Source organism: Balaenoptera borealis (assembly GCF_965194805.1).
Source record: "Balaenoptera borealis genome assembly, chromosome: 6".
Taxonomy (NCBI): Eukaryota; Metazoa; Chordata; class Mammalia; order Artiodactyla; family Balaenopteridae; genus Balaenoptera; species Balaenoptera borealis.
The window spans coordinates 125277657-125301684 of NC_138863.1; the positions used below are offsets into that span (position 1 = coordinate 125277657).

At 44.3% G+C, this 24028-nt stretch overlaps 1 protein-coding gene across 2 annotated transcripts in view; it reads right to left on the bottom strand.

Moving 5' to 3' along the window:
• Positions 1 to 3317: 3317 nt before the first annotated feature.
• Positions 3318 to 24028, bottom strand: part of ERCC3 (ERCC excision repair 3, TFIIH core complex helicase subunit) — a 37231-nt gene continuing 16520 nt past the window's right edge. Inside the window, exons 11-15 of one of the 2 annotated variants that reach the window (XM_082396634.1) lie at positions 13618 to 13714; positions 12378 to 12495; positions 7701 to 7819; positions 5378 to 5530; positions 3318 to 3797 (exon numbers count right to left, since the gene is read on the bottom strand). In XM_082396634.1, coding sequence (XP_082252760.1) covers positions 3666 to 3797; positions 5378 to 5530; positions 7701 to 7819; positions 12378 to 12495; positions 13618 to 13714 — 619 coding nt within the window. In that variant the 3' untranslated portion in view covers positions 3318 to 3665. The remainder of the gene's footprint in view (positions 3798 to 5377; positions 5531 to 7700; positions 7820 to 12377; positions 12496 to 13617; positions 13715 to 24028) is intronic. The other variant, XR_014245950.1, reaches the window with a different exon arrangement.

Here is a 24028-nt window from a genome sequence, read left to right on the forward strand (position 1 = left end):
GCTTCTTCACTTCCTTTTAAGCACTCACTGGCAGTGTTCTCAAAGTCCAGATTTCCACTAATAGTCTGCTGAAGGCAATTTAGGCATTCTCTAACATGTTCCTCAAAATCCAGCCTCTCCCCACTTCTTAGTTCCAAAGCCACTCCCACATTTTTGAGTATTTGTTACAACGGCATCCCACCCTTGGTACCAAGATCTATATTAGTTATCTATTGTTTTGTAATCATGGGCAACCGTGACCACTATCCATCTCCAGAACTTAGCAATCAATTCTCTTTCTTAAAAAAGAGATGTAGAAAATAAGACATTTTTTAATTTAAAATTTTTAAAAATTTTAAATTTTGTGGCTTAAAATGACAACATTTATTATCTCACAGTTTCTGTGCATCAGGAATCCAGGACCTTAGCTGTGTCCTCTGGTTCAGGTCTCTCACAGGATACAATCAAGGGGTAGGTTAGGGCTGTAGTCATCTAACCAATGCAGTCATTGGTTGTAGGCTCAACTAAGAGAGGAACAGTTTCCAAGCTCACTCCTGTGAATATTGGCAGGATTCAGTCCACCATGGGCCACTGGACTGAGGCTCCCTCCATTCCTTGCCATGTGGGCCTCTCCACTGGGCAGCTTACTTTGTCAGAGCAAGCAAGTAAGAAATGTCAGAGAGAGTATGGAAACAAGTCTTTTCATTATGAGTTGTATTTTCCTGACTCTTTGCTTGCCTGGTAATTTCTGATTGGATGTCAGACACTGCGAGTTTTACCTTATTGGTTGCTAGATATTTTTGTGCTGTAATAATTAGCTTTGTCCTGAATTGTAGTAAGTTACTTGGAAATAACTGGATCCTTTTGGGTCTTGCCTTCAAATTTTTGGTAGGACTCATGCAGCATTAGTTTAGGTCTAACTTTCCACAGAACTGAAGCAAAACCTTGCTGAACACTCTACCAGATGCCCTGTGAGTCGAGGATATTCAGTCTGGCTGGTGGCAACAGGAATAGTCCAGGCCCTGCATAAGCTCCCCCTGACCCTTTCATGTGGTTCCTTCCCCAGCCTTGGGTAGCTTCTTTACATGCAAGTGCAGAGCACTGCTCAGTGGAAGACTCAGGGCCCCTCAGCAAATCTCTTTGTGCAGCTCCCCTAGTTGGTACTTTGTCCTATACATTCCACCTGCTATGGGGTGTAAGGGCTGGTTCGGGGAAAAGGCAGCAGGAAGGGATAACAGGATAGATGGTTACCAGTGAGAGGTTCCCTCACAACTTCCCTCAAGGTGTAAGCAGGCAGGGTTATCGTGTTCCTTTTATTTTAAGTCCATAAACTTTGAAAAGAGTCCAATTCAATAGTCACTGGATACCTACTATATGCCAGATATTGGGGTACAGATAGAACTCGAACCAACAGCATACAAATATGTAAAAACCAAAAATGAAAAAAAAAAAAGGACAGCATAAAGGACATAGCACAGTACAGGAAACACTTATAGGGGTAGGAGCAGGAGTTAGGTTTCCTGGAGATGACACATCTCAACTTACTTTTAGAGAATAAATAGGAATTTGTTACATGGTGTCAAATAAAAAACTCATCCCGGCTTGTCAAGGAGAGACTTTATTTGAAAGGATTGCTGCAAAGGGGAGGGCAGCTATTACAGCAGGGAGAACACACTGACCATATGATCAGCAAGCATTTCAAGAGTTAAGCAAAAAAGTTTTTCTTTTAAAGGGAGGAGGACACAAGGGAGGGGCTGAGGAAGTGGGATGAATGGGAGTGGCAATGGCAGATGGCAGGTCAGACAGTGTTTTACCCTGAGTCCCACTGGACTCAGGAGGGCCTGTAGGCTGAACGTGGGCCAAAAGTCAGGGGCCTGCAGAAAGGAGAGAATCCTAACCAAGGTCTGGTTAACAAGCATTTTGTTCCATTTCATCAGTGGGGACAAGCGCTTCAGCTAATCATTCGAAGCAAAGAATGGGAATCTGGAAGGTCTGTGTCTGGCCTTGTCACTGGTAGACAAGGAGGGCACCCAGGAGCCTTATCTCAGACATATGGGGAAAGGTGGTTCTTTGCAGTAAGCTGTTTTCCGGAACACAAAAGATGGCGGGGGGTGGGGGAGAGTGGGTGTGTGGTTCTTTAATAAAAGTCCCTGTTTTCCAGGATCACGGGGCTTGGGTAAAATTCAACGTTATCTGTAGACAGGTTGGAGAACAAGAAAACGGTGAGCAACAAGGAGATACACGAAGTGCTTGGCATTGCTTGAGTATCTCAGGCATGACAGGACATGAGAATCTGGAAATAATACTGGTTATAATCCAGTCTGAGACATCTGGGTGCCACCCACTGGGGTGAGTGGCCTTAGCACGGCTGTGCCTGAGCACAGGCCTCAGGTCTGGCTGCTGGGGGCCACTTCCAGGGTTTGCACGGACAGAGCGGCTCTCCACGGGTCAGCACCAACTGCTGGCCACACTGTGAGAGTGTGTTTGTCCCCAAAAGGTCAGCTCAGTGAAGTGGAATGCGGGGGAGGTGGCTCTTGCTCCGAAGCACTCTTGACAAAATGAATGTGGTCTTCTCCCCGAGTGGGCGATGACGGCTGGGAACACTGCTGCCGGGCGGCAGGGGTGGGCAGACTCCAAGTCGGGCGGCCTTAGCTCGCACAGGCTTCCACCACTCCCCAGGTGCGCGGCTGTCGCCTATTAGAACGAGCCTCCTCAAAATAACACATTCTTTTTCGTGACCTACGCCTGTGCGTGCCTGCCTGTCTTCTACAGACCAATCAATCCTTCCTTGTGTGTCTTTTCCTGAACACCTTTTCGTTCATACCAGGAACAGAGCAGAAAAGCCCAGAGACGTCTTTCAGAATAAAGGAACCAGCCGTTAAAGATCAAGGGTACTAAACTGCTATTAGAAGAGGAATCCAGCCTCCCAGCCAAATCAACAATGTATCTGGGGGGTAGAAATAAGAGTTGATTCTCTCAGGGAAGCTCAAGCATCAGGAGCCGTGTGCACTGTGGCTCCCTACGAAGGTGATGGCCTTCGGGTGACCCAGAGGACCTACAGCTGTGGGTGCCTCCCATGGAACCCACCCGAGCTGAACAGGGAGGGGCCCGGCAGCACTGCAAACTGCTCAAGCTCCTCCACTGCTCTGGACCACCGTCCCCTGTCAACACTGCACACTAACGGGCAAGTCTTCTCATCTCTCCGGTGCTCCCTGTGGACGGGCCCCATCTAATTCCTCTGGGCCTGCCGCCAAGTGGAGCCCTGATGGAGTTTTGTCATCTAGACATAGCCCATGCCTATGACGAGGTGTAAGAACAAGGCGTACGATGAAGAGTGGTTAAGCATCCCAGTGCTGTTTATTCAGGAGAACAGTAAGATAAATACACCTAAACATTACAGATTTTTATGTACAGGAATGACCACTCCCCAACAAGTTTGAAAAGTGGTCTGAAAAAAACAAAACATGCCGTCCCCCCACTCCACCTCCAAACCGTGGAACGCGCAGGAAGACAGAGTCAAGCTCCTGATGCGCTGTCTTCAACACAGCCAACCGGTACCGAGTCTAGATTGGTTTGGCCGACGCTACTGGAAAGCACACGGATGTGGAAAGAAAATGCGACGTTTAAAATCCCTTTCCAGTGCTGGTGCTAGGCACCCAAGCTTCACCTACGTGACCCTATGGGCGTCATTTCCTGAAGCGCTTGAAAAGCGGGTGCACGTGCTTATTGGAAGCCTTGCTCCGTGACGAGTGGTACTCCATGTACACTGTGTCGTCGGCCCCAGACATGGAGCTCATCGTGCCGAAGCGCCGAGACACCTGCAGGGCGACCCGGCGCACCGTTAGTTTACAAAGCGAAACACCCTCCGCCTATAACATTCATAATCATAATAAGATAAATTTGTAAGACTTATAAAAGTTTCATAGATTTTATTATTTTTAAAATAACATTTACTGACCACTTAGTATGTCTCAGGCATTGTTCTAAGCAGCTTATACTTATTTACGCGTCTTACCTCATCTAATCCTCACAACCATTATAATCCCCATCTTACAGAAGAGGAAACAGGCACAGAGAAATGAGGTATTTGTCCAAGATCACACAGCTCTTAAACAGATGGGACTTGAACCCAGGCAGTCAGCTTCAGATTCCCTGTACCTAGCCATACACCATCCTGCCTCTCTTAATGACAATTTCTAAACAGAATTTTAACAGTGAGGGCAGGAGTCCCTCAAAATCTCCTGAGACCCTACCATAAGGCTTTGAATCAACTGGAAATCCTTTCTAGGCCTGGGCCTGAATCTCGGCTCTGTGTCTCACTGGGTGGCCTTGGGCAAATACTGAACGTCTGCACCTCAATGAACTCATCTGTAAAATGGGGATAACCACATCTGCTTGACATGTGTGGTGTGAACAGAAATCACACAAGTCAAGGGTCTGACCCCAAGCCTGGGACACCACTCGCACCAGATTCCAAGCAAAGTACGCAGACAGGCACTGAAGCCACGCCTTGCACAGCCTCACCTTGGGTGACCCACTGTGAGGTGGAATTGACCAGACACCACCTTCAGACACAGAAACAGCAAGTTTCCCTGGGCTCCTGTGGAGAGCGCCCAGGAGGAGATCCAGCCGCCAACCCCCAGGTCTGGAGACAGAAAGGTCTCAGGCTGCGGGGAGGGCAGCACCTCCCTGGTGACACTGCTTCCTTCTTCCCTTGTTCCAGCCATCGCTCACCTTCCAGCTCTAACACCAACTTAGTTTCAAAAGCACCTGATGAAACGGTACTTCTCTCCTTGGAAGGGCTTGATAATAAGAATTCCTCATAATGATACTTTCATTAGTTATACCGTATTATATTTGCCTGGCACATAGTAGGCATTCAATAAGTATGTGCAGACTAACTGAAAAGTTGTGCATTTTCAGAGAACTCTAAATTTTTCGAAGAATGTATGGAAACTACAATATGAGTTGATTCTCAGACCCATTTTACAGCCTGGAAGACTCAGTTTCATTACTGAGGAGGAAGCCAGGGATAAGGTGACGCGCCCAAGGCCAAAAAGGCAGCCCCAGGTCCGTCACGCTCCTTCCAGTAGCCACCCTAGGCAGAGCCCGGGCTCCCACCTCCAAATACTAACAGATACTTACGCCAGACTGCTATGTGAACAGAGCAGGAGACCAGCCACACCCGCCGTGGGCTCAGACACATAAAACAAGACGACGCACAGAAAGGTTAGCAGGGGTGTTTCCGATTATTCTCTTCTCTACGGTCTCCTGTGTGTTCCAAGTTCTTGAGAAAATCACACAGGCACACGCACACAAAGGACTGTGCGGGCGTCTGTGTGTCTAAGGCGCTGTCCTTCGGGAGAACTGGCACATGGAGCCTCACCCGCTCACTCACCTGGCTGGATCTGGAGCCAAACTCTCCCGCCACCACCTCCTCCTCGGCATCCAGGTCAGTGGCCGCCAGGACCTTCTGTAGGAGTTGCTGTTGCTCCTCTTTCGTTGAAAATGCCAACTCTTCCTCCTCCATGTTGGCCAGCTTTGTGATCACCTGCAGAGCAGAACCCTCTTGTTTTCTCTCCCTGGAGCCGATCCCGCCTTCTCCTGGGCTCACCTGGTCTGGTCACTTGCCCCTCAGGCCCAGCAGAGCAGGTGGCTAATGACGGAGAGCTCCTCTTCGGCAGTGCAGAGACCAGCCTCAGAGCCACTGTCAACAAGGAGCTTAACTAATGACTGCAAGGCAGGAGAGGTTCAGGACATTCTAGAAAACGCTGCTCCCAACACATGGCAGCTAAATGATCACTTGCAGAAGATCAACAGGATCTCGGCAATCTTAAAACAACCATTCTGGTAGTTTTCCCACCTTGCACCAGGTAAACGAAGGACCAAAAACCGAAAGGCACAGCCGGCTGCCCTTCAAGAAGGCCTCCAACCTCCGGGCTTGGCACCCAGGGCTTCCAGCGGGACGGGCACTTACAAATGATAGGATATTAAGAATGGATTTATAAGATTTTTTTCCAAAAGAGAAAGATAAAAGCATGGTGGAGGTTTGGTTTTCATTTCTTTGGAGATAACCTACTACAAGGCTTACCTATCCCTGCAGAAAGCATGGACTGATTACATACAGCAGGGGACCCCAATCCCCAGGCTGAGGACCCGTACTGGTCCGTGGCCTGTTAGGAACCGGGCCACACAGCAGGAGGTGAGCGGCGGGAGAGTGAGCGAAGCTTCATCTGCCGCTCCCCATGGCGCGCATTACCGCCTGGACCATTCCCCCCCACCCCCGTCGCTCGCATTACCCCCCTCCCCACCGGTCTGTGGAAAAACCGTCTTCCATGAAACCAGTCCCTGGTGCCAAAAAGGTTGGGGACCACTGAGTCATAAAGGGAACTTCCTTTCCTCTCTCTCTCTTTCTTCTCATAATTTCAATTAAAAGAAAATTCCTAGAAGGATCTGGCTGCGCCCTTCAGGTGGCCACAGATCTGTAGTACAGATACGGGACACTTCTGCCCTGGCCTGATCACCAGGGTCCTGAGTCTGGGAACCCTAAGCTGGCTGCTCTCAGCAGGCAGCCCTGGAGGTGAGCAAGGCAAAGGCAGCTCCAACCAACACAGACAACCAGGTGCTCAGGTACCATGTTGTCGAGCTCACCCGTCAAAGAACCCAGAGCACTTCCTGATTCGCTGCTTCTCTTACCCTTACGACTCTCCCGGGAACCAGGAGGTATGGATGCTATTATCAGCTCGAACGTTACACAGACGGATAAAAAGGTCAAAATGAAAATCCTTCGAAAAACTGTCCCAAGTGTCCTGAGCTAGAGTTCAGCATGAGAAGTCTGAAAAGTGTCACTGCCTCTGACTAAAAGGGGAGGGATCAGACAACCCTGTCCCTTTTCTAAGGCTAATAAAGGGAACTCTATTAGTTCTGCCCTAAACCAATTTGAAAAAGATACAGTCTAAAGTATCTGAAAAGGCAGCCTACAGCCTTTCACAAATCAAGAACCTGGGAACTTATATGTTCTAAGATATCCTTTTAATCCCCTGCTTCCAGCACCCTCCACCCACTACCACAAGTAAAAACCCTTTGGGACACTAAATCCTAACAAAAACTTAGTATTCCTATTGACACAAACAGGAAAGAAAGCAAATGCCTTAGCCAGTGAAAGTTCGCCAAAGCTTTAGAATTTCCCAAACTACTAAAATACCAGATTTACAGTACATGGGTGGCTCTGATGTCTGTGAGGCCCGCTGAGGCCCAGGCTTGCCAGATGACTAAGGGCAGACTCTCCCAGCTACCTGGAGGGGGCACCCCCTGAGAAAGTAACCCCGAGGGGCTCAGACTAACACAGTGATGGCCACAGTTCCTTCATCTCGAGTCCTACTAGGCTAGCACATTTTCCCACCAACATCTAATGTTTTCTTTGCAAGACAACTGTAAAAAGTTAACAAGCTGAGACTCCAAAGGCCTCTTGCTTCAGAGGCCCCATTCTTTGACCATTCACTGTGAGAAGTTGGAAAGAGGAGGGATCCTGCACAGTATTTTTCCTTCAAAGTTCCCCACAATTCATGCAAGGACAAAGGTACCCTAATGTCCCCTAATGTCCTGTGCCTGCCTGAGATCTGTCCCACGCTCATGCTGACAGCGGCCCCCCACTTCTCATGGAGGGCTGGGTACAAAAAAGCCTCGGTCCTACTCCGACCAGAGACCAAATGCTTACATACCTTAAAGCTATAACCTTGATCTACCAAGAACCTCTGCCGCTTGGTTGAGTAAGCCATTTCCTGTGTGTCCTGGGACACCAGCGAGTAGAAGAAGGCATTGTACTCCTCTGCAACCATCCCTGGGGGAGGGCACATAAAAGGACAATATTAGCTGTTAGAACGGCAGGAACTAAGGGTCCAGGGTTCAAAAGCAAGTACTGCAGTGGGAGAGCTCTGCAGTCAGAGGGGCCATTGCTCTGATTCTGCAAGAGGACTTCATCAAAATTAAAAACTTTTGTGCTTCAAAGGACACCATCAAGAAAGTGAAAAGACAACCCACAGAATTGGGCAATACATTTACAAAGCATATATCTGATAAGAGATTTGAATCTAGGGAATTTAAAAAACTATTACAACTCAACAATGAAAAGACAAATAAACCAATTATAAAAAGGACAAAGGATCTGAATGGACAGTTCCCCAAAGAAGATATAAAAAGAAGATTCATGTGTCAATGAGCACATGAAAAGAGCTCAATATCATTAGCCATCAGGGAAATGCAAGTCAAAACCATGACAAAATACTACGTGGCACACACTAGGATGACTAGAATAAAAAAGATGATTACAGTTGTTGTCAAGGATGTGGAGAAACTGAAATGCTCATACACTGCTGGTGAGAATGGAAAATGGTACAACCACTTTGGAAACAGTCTGGCAGTTTATTAAAATGCTAAACATAAAGTTATTACACGACCCAAGCATTATTCTAAGAGCCAAAAAGTGGAAACAATCCAAATGTCCATAAATGAATTTTAAAAAGTGGTATGTCCAGGGACTTCCCTGGTGGCGCAGTGGTTAAGAATCCGCCTGCCAATGCAGGGGACACGGGTATGAGCCCTGGTCCGGGAAGATCCCACATGCCGCGGAGCAACTAAGCCCGTGCACCACAACTACTGAGCCTGTGGTCTAGAGCATGAGAGCCACAACTACTGAAGCCCACGCGCCCTAGAGCCCGTGCTCCACAACAGAAACCACCGCAATGAGAAGTCCGCGCACCGCAACGAAGAGTAGCCCCTGCTCGACACAACTAGAGAAAGTCCACGTGCAGCAACAAAGACCCAACGCAGCCAAAAAATAAATAAAATTTAAAAAATAATACTCAAAAAAAATAAAAAGTGGTATGTCTATACAGTGGACTATTATTCAGCAATAAAAAAGAATGAAGTACTAATACATGCTACAATATGGATAACCCTTTCGAAAACATTATGCTAAAACTACTAAAAAAAAAAAAGGCTCAGAGAGAAAACCCAGTAACAGGAGAATTATCATAGTAACTAGGACAGAAAATATTGTAGCCTATAAAATCTGATCCTGCAGGAAAATCTGAATATTTTTGCTTCACAGTTCAAATGTCAGTAAGTTAAGTATCTGTGTACTGCCTCTGAATTCAATTGTTTCCTTGTCTTACAAGAGTTCAGAGATGCAAAGAAAAGGGCTAAGCATATTATATCAGATATTTTCCTTTTTCTCCCTTTGTTTTATTGAGATAAAATTGACATATAGTGCTATATAAGTTTAAGGTACACAGCATAATAATTTCACTTACATATATTGTGAAATGATTACCTCAATAAGTTTAGTTCACATCCATCACTGTAGTTTTGATTTGCATTTCCCTAATAATTAGTGATGTTAAGCACCTTTTCATGTACCTGTTGGCTATCTGTACATCTTCTTTGGAAAACATGTCTATTCAGGTCCTTTGCCCAGTTTTTGATTGGATTATTTGGATTTTTTGCTATTGAGTTGTATGAGGTCTTCATTTATTTTGGATATTAACCCCTTATCAGATATACGATTTGCAAATATCTTCTCCCATTCCATACACTGCCTTTTCATTCTGTTGATCATTCCTTTTGCTGCGAAGAAGCTTTTTAGTTTGATGTAGTCCACTTATTTTTTATTTTGTTGCTTAAGCTTTAGGTGTAATATCCAAAAAAAACACTGCCAAGACCCATGTCAAGGGGCATTTTTCCTTTGTTTTCCTTTAGAAGTTGTATGGTTTCCAGCCTACATTTAAGTCTTTAATCCATTTTGAGTCAATTTTTGCTAGTGGTGTAAGACAGGGGTAATTTCATTCTTTCACATGTGGATATCCAATTTTCCCAGCACCATTTATTAAAGAGACTATCTTTTCTCCACTGGGTATTCTTGGCTCTCTTGTCAAATATTGGTTGATCATATATGCATGGGTTTAATTTCTGGGCTCTGGATTGTGTTCCACTGGTCTATATGTCTGTTTTTATGCCAGTAACATACTCTTCTGATGATCACAGCTTTATTATATAACTTCAAATCAGAAGTGTGATGCCTCCTGCTTTGCTCTTCTTTCTCAGAACTTGCTTTGGCTATCTGGGGTCTTTTATGGTTCCACAAAAACTTTAGGATTGCTATTTTTACTTCTGTTAAAAATGCCACTGGAGTCTTGAAAGGGATTGCATTCAATCTATAGATGGCTTTGGGTAGTACAGATATTTTAACAATATTAATTCTTCCATTCCATGAACAAAGGATACTTTCCATTTATCTTCTTACATTTCTTTCATCAATGTCTTGTAGTTTTCAGTGTAGAGCTCTTTCACCTCCTTGGTTAAATTTATTCCTAAATATTTTATTGGGGTTTTTTGTTGTTGTTGTTGTTTTTTGTTTTTTTGGCTGCACGGCATGTGGGACCTTAGTTCCCTGACCAGGGATTGAACCCGCGCCCCCTGCAGCTTGGAGTCCTAACCACTAGACTGCCAGGGAAGTCCCCAATATTTTATTGTTTTGGATACTACTGTAAATGGAATCATTTTAGTTCCTTTTTAGATAATTTGTCGTTAGTGTATAGAAACACTACTGATTTTTGTATGTTAATTTTGAATCCTGCAACTTTACCAAATTCATTGAATAGATCTAACAGTTTTTTGGTAAAGTCTTCAGGATTTTCTATGTATAAAATCATGTCACCTGCAAACAGAGAAAATTTTACTTCTTCTTTTCCAATTCTGATGCTTTCTATATCTTTTTCTTACCTAATTGCTTTGGTTAGGACTTCCAGTACAATGTTGGATAGGACTGGTGAGACTGGGCACCCTTGTCTTGTTCCTGATCTTAGAGGAAAAGCTTACAAATCTTTCACTATTAAGTATGAGGTTAGCTGTAGGCTTGTCATATATGGCCTTTATTATTATGTTGAGGTACTTTCCTCCTATACCTAATTTGTTAAGAGTTTTTATCATGAACAGATGTTGAATTTTGTCAAATGCTTTTTCTGCATCCATTGAAATGATCATATGATCTTGTCTTTAATTCTATTAATGTGATATATCACATTTATTGATTTGCATATGGTGAACCTCCTTTGAATCCCAGGTATAAATCCCACTTGATTATGGTGAATGATCCTTCTAATATGCTGCTGAATTTGGTTTGCTAGTATTTTATTGAGGATTTTTACAACTGTATTCATTGGATATTGGCCTGTCATTTTCTTTTCTGTAGTGAACCTTTCTGGCTTTGGTATCAGGGTAATACTGGCCTTGTAAAATAAGTCAAACAGTATTTAAAAAACAAAATTCCAATCAAATTCAAAGGGATTTTCAAATTAGCCTTGTTTGTGTGTGATGAGTAAGGAATAAGTAATGAATCACTTTCATATATGCTAGTCAGATTTATCCAGCAGTCTATTACATTCTGTTATGTACTCTCATTCCTCATTATTAACAGTCCTGCAAGGTAAGGATTGTCACTCCGACTTTGGATGAGAAACCAAAGCTCAGAGGGTCAAATTACTTGCCCAAGGTCACACAGTTGGTCTGGTGCTCAAGTCCATGTTTGCTATTTCCACTAACTTGCCCTGTCTCCATTTCAAACACAATTAGCTGTTTCCTAAACATACTCAAAAGCAGTACAATTACAACACCTGCCCACTAATCCTGTCATTTTCAAACATCCTAGCAGTCCAAGTTCTTCCTAAGATTAGTGAATTCCTTGAGGACAGAGCCTGTGTCCTTGTTTTAGGACCTGCCTGGTCTGCTAAGAGGATGTCATCTCTTAGCAGAAACGTCAGTCTCTACTCTGCCCATGATTGGGTTCTGGGCTGCTTTACTGCAGTTAACAAGCAGAGGAAGCAGGACTCTTGCTTCCTCATTCACTGAGCTTGTGATGTCCCTGCTGTAAGCTGCCACTCAAGGGACCACTCTTCACAGGTTATGAGCAAGGTATCCACCTTGCGGCTGCCCAAGCTGCTCCTACCAAGCCCTCCCCTTACTCTTTTTTTTTTTCCCTCCCCTTACTCTTAACTCAAGGTTCAGGGGACAGCTGCCAGCTCCTACACTTCCACTGGTGGTCTACGCTCTGCTTTCTCCCTTCTACATCTACACCATTACGCACTGCTTTCCTGGCTCCTCTATCTACCAACACAGACACTCAGCTCAGACTGTGACCTCCAGACAGCTGCCATGGAAAACATCCACATGCTCAGCCCCAGCACATGAGAAATAACAGTGGCCAAGGAGACCCTGGTCCTTGCTTTGGGCCCCCTGTCCATCCCCTTCAGGGTCTACCTAGCCCAGGAGCACAGGCTCACCCGCACAAACAGACACCTGACGGAAGTGGTTTGAAAAGAGAGACCGCCTGGAGCAGAAGGTACCTTTTTTTGCTCGGAGCACTCGCCCCAGCCTCTGGGCCTCCTGCCGCCGGGAGCCACCATGAGATGAGATCTGAATGAGAACATTTGCTTCTGGCAGATCAAACGATGTGTCACCCACCTATAGAAATGAACCAGCTGTGAGATTGGGAAGGTTTTTATATATGAGTCAAAACGGAAAAAAAAAGTCAACTGGTGTCAAATTTAAATAAGCTCTGTAGGTAATTCAGGAAAACAATCACTGTCCTCTTCAGTCTGTACCAGGGTCCTTCAGATGCACGCAGGCCTCTAAGGACCTAGTATGTTCTCCTGAGAGCTGTCCTATAGAAGCTGTCACGACCTGACTCCTAACCATCTGTCTCAGCAACAGTCCCAGTGTGGCTGCTAGGGACCCAGAGACAAGAGGGCCCTATCAACAGACTCTCTGTGAGTGATTCTTCTTATTTTTTGCTACAGAAATAGGTCTGCACAAAACCATCCACAATCTTAACTGGAGGCTATTGAGGCCAACAGCAAAGGTCGGACACGTGACCTGGGAGGGGCCGCTGCCTGCAGTGGGCTGGATTCTGACTCTGGGGAGCTGCCTTAGCCTGGGGAGTGGGTGGGGGCGGGGATCCAACCATCAGGGTTCCCAGACACAGAAATAAAAGCTTGACCCATCCATGATCACTTTATAGGTAAATCTCGTTTCTTTTGGGCTTTGGGTCTGTTCGAACCTGAATGACTATTCTAAACTGTTGGGCCACCACTTTTAACTGCAAATTAAAACCGTCACCAAGCTGGGCCTACATGATTCTGCATTGTGTTTATATTCACCACCCACCCCCAAGGCATACCAGAAGCCAGGACAAAAGCTGCCCACCACCCACAGGAATCTCCAACGCCACAAAGAGAACCTTATGCAAATGCCCACCTTTGCCATAGTAGGTAATGAACTTTTCCCCCTTGTATAAAGAAAATACAACTCTAAATTCCTGTATCCCAAAAAGAGGTGGGAAAAACTCAAGTCAAGCAAAAGGACTTGCTATGTTATATACTCCTTGAGTTAGGAATATAGATTATATACATTAAAACCCTACATCTGCTTCTTCCACTACCTGACAGGCAACATTCCTCTGCCCCCAGACACTGGACACATGGGAATGAAAACTGACACGTGACGTTCCTTCAACAAACACCAATTCACTGCCCAGAAATCATCCAGTGTCCCCCAGGCCCGGGGGCTGCTGCATGCCACACTGACCTTGGATATGAAGATGGTGTTGATTTTGGGGTTATGCTTGAAATTCTGGAGAATCTGCATCCTTTCTCCCTGGGATGTAGGACCATAGATATAGGGTCTAGAGAAGAACAAAGCTGTGTTAGGAAGACTACAGAATCACTCCTCAATTATCCTGAAAGCATGCAGAGGGAAAGGGAGATCTTGCAAGGTTTCTCTCTTCCAGGAAGCCCTCTGTCATGCAGAAACATCAGGAAGAGAGCCATAAAAGTGAGAGGCTACAGACCCTCCCCACCGCCTTTCCAAAACACACACACCCCACCCCTTCCCCTCTGAGCCAAGATGCAGGTCACTACTCTCTTCAAGATTCCCTCCTTTACTTTTTTGTTTTTGGCCTGTGCTCCTTCCTGCCTCAGTATCTCTCACTCTAAGCTTAGTGGCTATACAAGGAGAATCCCCTAGATTTCACAAAGCTCAATGGGAGCGGCAAAGAAAACATTGCTATTTGCAAACAGAAGTTTAGAAGGAACTGTTTCCTAATCAAACAAGCATTCTCCAAGAAAGGAGAAAAGAGCCCCTTCCAGACTTTTCCTCATGGACCCCCTATAACACTAAGTTCAAAACATTTCTCTTGAGTTTCCAGCTCTGTGCCAAAGGGTACAACCCTATCTGACAATCTCACTGGTTATCACCTCTTGGCACCTGGCAAAGCCATTCCTCTGCTTTTCTCGTAATGATGCGGTTTTGCAGCTTCCGAAGGGTCAGCGACAACAGTGACGGTGACGGTGACAACAAGGACAATGAGGACAGCTACCAGGTATGCAGGGCCCACCCACACCAAACATGCAGCTGGGTTCTACCCTGGGGCAAAAACATCCATGCCTGCCCATATTCCTCACAACTGTAAAAGGTAGCTTTCGTGTTCCCAATTTACACACGAGGAACTGAGGGTCCGGAGCCTGAGGAGGCTGAACCCAAGTGGCTGTCCCACCACTGAGGCCCACGAGCTATCCCCGGGCAGTGCCCATGGAAGGCTCAGGAAGCACGACTTTTGATACTCCACACGTGCTTCCCAACACTGTGCTACAAACTGGGCACAGATGTACCCGAGAGAGCAGCCCCCTTGCCTGTGGGGAAGCTGGGCAGGGCCTGGGACAGCTGGATGCTTCCCTAACCACGGCAAGCCTGGCCTGTGAGAGTGTTCGGGGCACCACACAAATCTTATGATTTTCTGTATGTGTCATGCTGTGAAAAAGGTCGGGAAACTGCACTCTTCAGAACAGCCTGTCTCTTGATACCCAGGTTTTCAGGTGGTTCTTTTTCTCCTCGCTCGTCATCAGGAAACACGACACATACAGTGGTGAGCCCTCAGTTTCTGAAGGTTCTCTCATACAGGAAATGAAACAGAAGGGTAACCATCCTTCGGAAAGAGGACCTAACATTTGCTGAACACCTACTAGATGCAGGAATCCTCTGAGGTACGTGGTGGTAACTCCATGTGACAGTGCAGCAAAAGGAGGTTCAGAGAGGTAAAGAACTTTCCCTAGGTCACACAGCTAATAAGAGGAGGAGCTGGGAGTCAAATCCAGTGTGTCTGACTCCAAAGTTCATGTTCCACCCACTACCTCACACTATCAAACAACCCAAAGAGTCTCTCCTGCAAAGTACTTTAGTGACACCTATTCCTTTCTCAGTAAGGTCGAAACAAACCAAAAACTCAGAGACTCCCTGCCACACACCAGTCCCAAGTTACAGAATGGAGCATAGCCCAGGATCCAAAGGACCATCGTATAGCAAGAAAGTGAGACAGACAACAACACTTCATACACTTAAAGGCCAGAAATAAAAGGAAAAAAAAAGATAATAAGTAAAAGTTGTAATTACGATTCTAGTACCCATGGCTGCCCTTCACCATGCCAGATTGGTTCAGATTTGACAGTGCCAGGCAAATGAATGTCCCTCTTGAGGGAGGCTCCAGGAAGAGTCAGGATGGAGTACTGGAATGCAGGCGGGGATACGAGGGAGGATGGCTCTTAAATCAGACACAGTAAATATATGCACTGTCTTGATGCCCCTCTCAAATAGACGCTAATGTGACAGTAGTAAAGGATTAAAAAGACACAAACCCACAAGGGCAAAGAGAACAGAAGTAACAGCAGAATGGTGAAAGCAGAACTGTGGAGGTGAAAAGCAGATAGATACAGTCATGGAAACTAAACTAGCAGACCAGAGAAAGCAGAAGCCCAAGCCAGCAGGAGGGAAAAACCAATACAAAACAAGCCAATTTTCTACACAGAACACAGAAGCATTCAGGATCTAATCACCAGTTGCCTCGGAAGGTGGGTGGTAGGGTAGGATTACAGACAGAAGGACTGACAGAGCACATGCATAAGGAAAAGTGTCAGACCCCAACCCTGAGAGCCAGGCATGCCTCCTCCCACCTGGCAGAGAACTGGAAGTTTACTTTCTAGATTCTGAACAGAAAGGTCTACACTTAGGGACCTCAGGCAGAGCTGAGGGCGAAGCAAGATTGAAAGTGAAGAACGACGGGGATTCCCTTTTCCCTCCCCCACCACAGGCTGGTATCTAGGAGACCAGAAGATTCCTCTCTGGAGAAACTTTCCAGCACAAGAGAAAAGACCCAGAGATACTGGAATCTGGCAATCTCTTGACAAACTAGCCAGGTCCCTGCATGATCATGCTGTGGAGAGGTCCACAGGTCAGCAAACCCACTAAGCTATACACAAAGGCCAATCAGCTTTTTAGCGGCTGACCGTCAAATAAGAAACTAGAGCCAAAGACTACCAAAAATCAGAAGAAGGTCTCTAAAGATAGAGCTGAAACAATCAAAACACTTGAAGAAAAGAGAGACAGTGTAGGGAATAGCAGAAAGCTTCAAAAGCTTTAACAGCCTCAGAGAAGACACTGTACTTACTCAAAAAACAAGAACAGCTGGCGATAAAGAACTCTTGGAAATTAACAAAAGCTTCAATAGTGTTGGAAGACAAAGGGATAAAAAATGGGAGAAAATGGGAGTTCACTGGAAGTCCAGTGGTTGGGACTTGGCACTTTCACTGCCGTGGCCCGGATTCAATCCCAATCCCGCAAGCTGTGCAGCACAGCCAAAAAATAAGGAGAAAAAAGAAAAGAAAATTGGAGAAGCTGTCCAGAAGATCTAACATCTGACCAGCAGGAATTCAAAAAAGAGAGAAAAGAAAAAATGGAGAAGATGAGTAACAAAGAAAAAACAAAGAAATTCTCGGAATTGGAGGACACGAGTTTCCAGACTGAGAGGGTCTACTGAGTGTCCATCACAATGAAAGAAAAAAAGATCACACTAGTCATATTGTTTAGAAATTTCCAAAAATGAAAAAACAGATTCTAAATTCCTGAGAGAAGGAGCACAGGACCACCAGAACAGATCATCAGACTTGCAAGCAGCTGCACTGGAAGCCCCGGGAAAAGGGCCCTGCCTTTGATATTCTGAGGCCCAGCCAAACTACTGATCAAGTGTGAGACTGAATAATGACATCTGCAAGCGCATTCTTAAAAACTTTTCCTCTACGTACCTTCTCTCAGAAATCTACTAAACGATACACTCCATCAAAACGAGTGACCAAGAAAGAGGAGACTTGAGATTCGGCAACAGGGGCTCCAACACGGGGAAGAGGAACAGGGAATTCACAGGATGATGTCAGAGGGACAGTTAGGCAGCATCTCTAATGCTAGAGAGCACGCAGACCAACGCAGAGCAGGAGGATAAAGTGCTGGTTGAGGCTGGTGGAGGATGAAGGACCAGAAGGCATCCACCAGGGAAAGAAAGTGAAAAGAAACCGAGAGATGACCTGATGGATCTGACCCTTTTGAGAAGGAGTTTATGACTGCATGAAGAGTCCGAAAAGGAGTAATTAGTAATTATATAGAAAACCAAGAGAAAGTAATGACAAGGCAATTATTAACTTCAGGAAAAACAAATGTTAACACAAAGGAAAATGTAAGCATGGTACACTATCTGCCTTGGCTTGAACAATACTTACACAGCCAAAATAATGTAACACTGAATACTAACTTAACCCCAAATACACTGGGAGGATGGAGTGGGGGGAGGGGATGGAACGGCATATGTAAGAGAGCTAAATCCACAACTCTCATGGTAGGAAATTAATAAGCAATTTCTACAATTAATAATCAAGAAATTACTATATAAATTATTACTTAGAAATATGAAGGTAAACAGAGAAGAGAGTTGAAAGTGGCTATGTTTGGGGAAGAGGAATTGTGAGTAGGAAGATAGGTGCAAGGAACTGCTGGTTTTTCTAAGTCTGTTACTTTGATAAAAAGTAATATCTTTCCTACATTAAAAAAAGGTATGGACCGAAACCTTCAAGATGGCGGAGGAGTAAGACATGGAGATCACCTTCCTCCCCACAAATACACCAGAAATACATCTACATGTGGAACAACTCCTACAGAACACCTGCTGAATGCTGGCAGAAGACCTCAGACTTCCCCAAAGGCAAGAAACTCCCCACGTACCTGGGTAGGGCAAAAGAAAAAAGAAAAAACAGAGACAAAAGAATAAGGACAGGACCTGCACCAGTGGGAGGGAGCTGTGAAGGAGGAAAAGTTTCCACACACTAGGAGCCCCTTCACTGGTGGAGATGGGGGGGTGGGTGGGGGGAAGCTTCCGAGCCACGGAGGAGAGCGCAGCTACACAGGTGTAGAGGGCAAAGCGGAGAGATTCCCGCACAGAGGATTGGTGCCGACCAGCACTCACCAGCCTGAGAGGCTTGTCTGCTCACCTGCCGGGGCTGGCGGGGGCTGGGAGCTGAGGCTCAGGCTTCGGAGGTCAGACCCCAAGGGGAGGACTGGGGTTGGCTGCGTGAACACAGCCTGAAAGGGGCTAGTGCACCAGAGCTAGCCGGGAGGGAGTCCAGGAAAAAGTCTGGAACTGCCTAAGAGGCAAGAGACCACTGTTTTGGGGTGCGCATGGAGAGGGGATTCAGAGAACCGCCTAAACGAGCTCCAGAGATGGGCGTGAGCCGCAGCTATCAGTATGGACACCAGAGACGGGCATGAAACGTTAAGGCTGCTGCAGCCACCAAGAAGCCTGTGTGCAAGCACAGGTCACTATCCACACCCCCCTTCCCAGGAGCCTGTAGAGCCCACCACTGCCAGGGTCCCGTGATCCAGGGACAACTTCCCCGGGAGAACACACAGCGTGCCTCAGGCTGTTGCAACGTCACACTGGCCTTTGCCACCGCAGGCTCGCCCTGCATTCCGTGCCCCCTCCCCCCCTTCCCCCCCCACCCCGCTCCCTCTCGCCAGGCCTGAGTGAGCCAGAGCCCGCTAATCAGCTGCTCTTTTAACCCCCTCCTGTCTGAGTGGAAGAACAGATGCCCTCAGGCGATCTACATGCAGAGGCGGGGCCAAATCCAAAGCTGAACCCCGGGAGCTGTGTGAACAAAGAAGAGAAAGGGAAATTCCTCCCAGCAGCCTCAGGAGCAGCAGATTAAATCTCCACAATCAACTTGATATACCCTGCATCTCCGGAATACCTGAATAGACAACGAATCATCCCAAAATTGAGGTGGTAGACTTTGTGTGATTTTCTGTATAGCTTTGCTTTTACCATATTTCCTAGGGTTCTGTCTGTCAATTTTTTTTTTAATAGTTTTTAGAGTTTGTTATCATTGGTGGATGTGTTTTTTGGTTTGGTTACTCTCTTCTTTCTTTCTTTTTTATTACTTTTTAATTATTTTTTATTTTTAACAATTTTTTTTATTTTTTAATAACTTTCTTTTCTTTTTTTCTTTCTTTCTTTCTTTCTTTTTTTCTCCCTTTTCTTATGAGCTGTGTGGCTGACAGGGTCTTGGTGCTCGGCCGGGTGTCAGGCCTGTGCCTCTGAGGTGGGAGAGCCAAGTTCAGGACAGTGGTCTACCAGAGACCTCCCAACTCCATGTAATATCAAACAGTGAAAGCTCTCCCAGAGATCTCCATCTCGACGCTAAGACCCAGTTCCATTCGACAACCAGCAAACTACAGTGCTGGACACCCTATGCCAAACAACTAGCAAGACAGGAACACAACCCCACCCATTAGCAGAGAGGCTGCCTAAAATCATAAGGCCACAGACACACCAAAACACACCACCAGACGCGGTCCTGCCCACCAGAAAGACGAGATCCAGACTCATCCACCAGAACACAGGCACGAGTCCCCTCCACCAGGAAGCGTACACAACCCACTGAACCAACCTTAGCCACTGGGGGCAGACACCAAAAGTAACGGGAACTACGAACCTGCAGCCTGTGAAAAGGAGACCCCAAACACAGTAAGCTAAGCAAAATGAGAAGACAAAGAAACACACAGCAGATGAAGGAGCAAGGTAAAAACCCACCAGACCTAACAAATGAAGAGGAAATAGGCAGTCTACCTGAAAAAGAATTCAGAGTAATGATAGTAAAGATGATCCAAAATCTTGGAAATAGAATGGAGAAAATACAAGAAACGTTTAACAAGGACCTAGAAGAACTAAAGAGCAAACAAACAATGATGAACAACACAAGAAATGAAACTAAAAATTCTCTAGAAGGAATCAATAGCAGAATAATTGAGGCAGAAGAATGGATAAATGACCTGGAAGATAAAATAGTGGAAATAACTACTGCAGAGCAGAATAAAGAAAACAGAACAAAAAGAATTGAGGACAGTCTCAGAGACCTCTGCGACAACATTAAATGCACCAACATTCGAATTACAGGGGTCCCAGAAGAGGAAGAGAAAAAGAAAGGGACTGAGAAAGTATTTGAAGAGATTATAGTTGAAAACTTTCCTAATATGGGAAAGGAAACAGCCATTCAAGTCCAGGAAGCTCAGGGAGTCCCATACAGGATAAATCCAAGGAGAAATATGCCAAGACACATATTAATCAAACTATCAAAAATTAAATACAAAGAACAAATATTAAAAGCAGCAAGGGAAAAACAAAAATAACATACAAGGGAATCCCCATAAGGTTAACAGCTGATCTTTCAGCAGAAACGCTGCAAGCCAGAAGGGAGTGGCAGGACATATTTAAAGTGATGAAAGGGAAAAACCTACAACCAAGATTACTCTACCCAGCAAGGATCTCATTCAGATCCGAAGGGGAAATTAAAATCTTTAATGACAAGCAAAAGCTAAGAAAATTCAGCAACACCAAACCAGCTTTACAACAAATGCTAAAGGAACTTCTCTAGGCAGGAAACACAAGAGAAGGAAGAGACCTACTATAACAAACCCAGAACAATTAAGAAAATGGTAATAGGAACATACATATCGATAAATGTAAACGGATTAAATGCTCCAAGCAAAAGACATAGACTGGCTGAAGGGATACAAAAACAAAACACGTATATATGCTGTCTACAAGAGACCCACTTCAGACCTAGGGACACATACAGACTGAAAGTGAGGGGATGGAAAAAGATATTCCATGCAAATGGAAATCAAGAGAAAGCTGGAGCAGCAATTCTCATATCAGACAAAATAGACTTTAAAATTAAGACTATTACAAGAGACAAAGAAGGACACTACAGAATGATCAAGGGATCAATCCAAAGAAGATATAACAACTGTAAATATTTACGCACCCAACATAGAAGCACCTCAATACATACAGCAAATGCTAATGACCATAAAAGGGGAAATCAACACAATCATAGTAGGGGACTTTAACACCCCACTTTCACCAATGGACAGATCATCCAAAATGAAAATAAATAAGGAAACACAAGCATTAAATGATACATTAAACAAGATGGACTTAATTGATATTTATAGGACATTCCATCCAAAAACCACAGAGTACACTTTCTTCTCAAGTGCTCATGGAACATTCTCCAGGATAGATCATATCTTGGGACACAAATCAAGCCTTGGGAAATTTAAGAAAATTGAAATCATATCAAGTATCTTTTCCGACCACAACGCTATGAGACTAGATATCAATTACAGGAAAATGTAGAAAATACAAACACATGGAGGCTAAACAATACACTACTAAATAACCAAGAGATCACTGAAGAAGTCAAAGGGGAAATCAAAAAATACCTAGAAACAAATAACAAAACACAATGACCCAAAACCTATGGGATGGAGCAAAGGCAGTTCCAAGAGGGAAGTTTACAGCAATACAGTCCTACCTCAAGAAACAAGAAACATCTCAAACAACCTAAACTTACACCTAAAGCAATTAGAGAAAGAAGAACAAAAAAATCCCATTGTTAGCAGAAGGAAAAAAATCATAAAGATCAGACCATAAATAAATGAAAAAAAAATGAAGGACACAATGGCAAAGATCAGTAAAACTAAAACTGGTTCTTTAGGAAGATAAACAAAATTGATAAACCATTAGCCAGACTCATCCAGAAGAAAAGGGAGAAGACTCAAATCAACAGAATCAGAAATGAAAAAGGAGAAGTAACAACTGACACTGCAGAAATACAAAGGATCATGAGAGATTACTATAAGCAACTATATGCCAATAAAATGGACAACCTGGAAGAAATGGACAAATTCTTAGAGAAGCACAACCTTCTGAGACTGAACCAGGAAGAAATAGAAAATATAAACAGACTAATCACAAGCACTGAAATTGAAACTGTGATTAAAAATCTTCCAAGAAACAAAAGCCCAGGACCAGATGGCTTCACAGGCGAATTCTGTCAAACATTTAGAGAAGAGCTAACACCTATCCTTCTCAAACTCTTCCAAAATATAGCAGAGGGAGGAACACTCGCAAACTCATTTGACAAGGCCACCATCACCCTGATACCAAAACCAGACAAAGATGTCACAAAGAAAGAAAACTACAGGCCAATATCACTGATGAACATTGATGCAAAAATCCTCAACAAAATACTAGCAAACAGAATCCAACAGCACATTAAAAGGATCATACACCCTGATTAAGTAGGGTTTATCCCAGGAATGCAAGGATTGTTCAATATACGCAAATCAATCAATGTGACACACCATATTAACAAACTGAAGGATAAAAACCATTTGATCATCACAATAGATGCAGAAAAAAATTTTGACAAAATTCAACACCCATTTATGATAAAAACCCTCCAGAAAGCAGGCATATAGGGAACCTACCTCAACATAATAAAGGCCATATATGACAAACCCACAGCCAACATCATTCTCAATGGTGAAAAACTGAAACCATTTCCTCTAAGATCAGGAGCAAGACAAGGTTGTCCACTCTCACCGCTATTATTCAACATAGTTCTGGAAGTCTTAGCCACAGCAATCAGAGAAGAAAAAGAAATAAAAGGAATCCAAGGTGGAAAACAAGAAGTAAAGCTGTCACTGTTTGCAGATGACATGATACTACACATACAGAATCCTAAAGATGCTACCAGAAAAATACTAGAGCTAATCAATGAATTTGGTAAAGTAGCAGGATACAAAATTAATGCACAGAAATCTCTTGCATTCCTATACACTAATGATGAAAAATCTGAAAGAGAAATTAAGGAAACACTCCCATTTACCACTGCAACAAAATGAATAAAATACCTAGGAATAAACCCTACATAAGGAGACAAAAGACCTGTATGCAGAAAACTATAAGACAATGATGAAAGAAATTAAAGATGATACAAACTGATGGAGAGATATACCATGTTCTTGGATTGGAAGAATCAACATTGTGAAAATGAGTATCCTACCCAAAACAATCTACAGATTCAATACAATCCCTACCAAACTACCAATGGCATTTTTCACAGAACTAGAACAAAAAACTTCACAATTTGTATGGAAACACAAAAGACCCCGAAGAGCAAAAGCAATCTTGAGAAAGCAAAATGGAGCTGGAGGAATCAGACTCCCTGACTTCAGATTATACTACAAAGCTACAGTAATCAAGACAGTATGGTACTGGCACAAAAACAGAAATATAGATCAATGGAACAGGATAGAAAGCCCAGAGATAAACCCAGGCACATATGGTCACCTTATCTTTGATAAAGGAGGCAAGAATATACAATGGAGAAAGGACAATCTCTTCAGTAAGTGGTGCTGGGAAAACTGGACAGCTACATTTAAAAGAATGAAATTAGAACACTCCCTAACACCATATACAAAAATAAACTCACATTTAGGATTAAAGACCTAAATGTAAGGCCAGACACTATAAAAGTCTTAGAGGAAATCATAGGCAGAACACTCTATGACCTAAATCACAGCAAGATCCTTTTTGACCCACCTCCTAGAGAAATGGAAATAAAAATAAAAATAAACAAATGGGACCCAATGAAACCTAAAAGCTTTTGCACAGCAAAGGAAAATATAAACAAGACAAAAAGACAACCCTCAGAATGGGAGAAAATATTTGCAAATGAAGCAACTGACAAAGGATTAAGCTCCAAAATTTACAGGT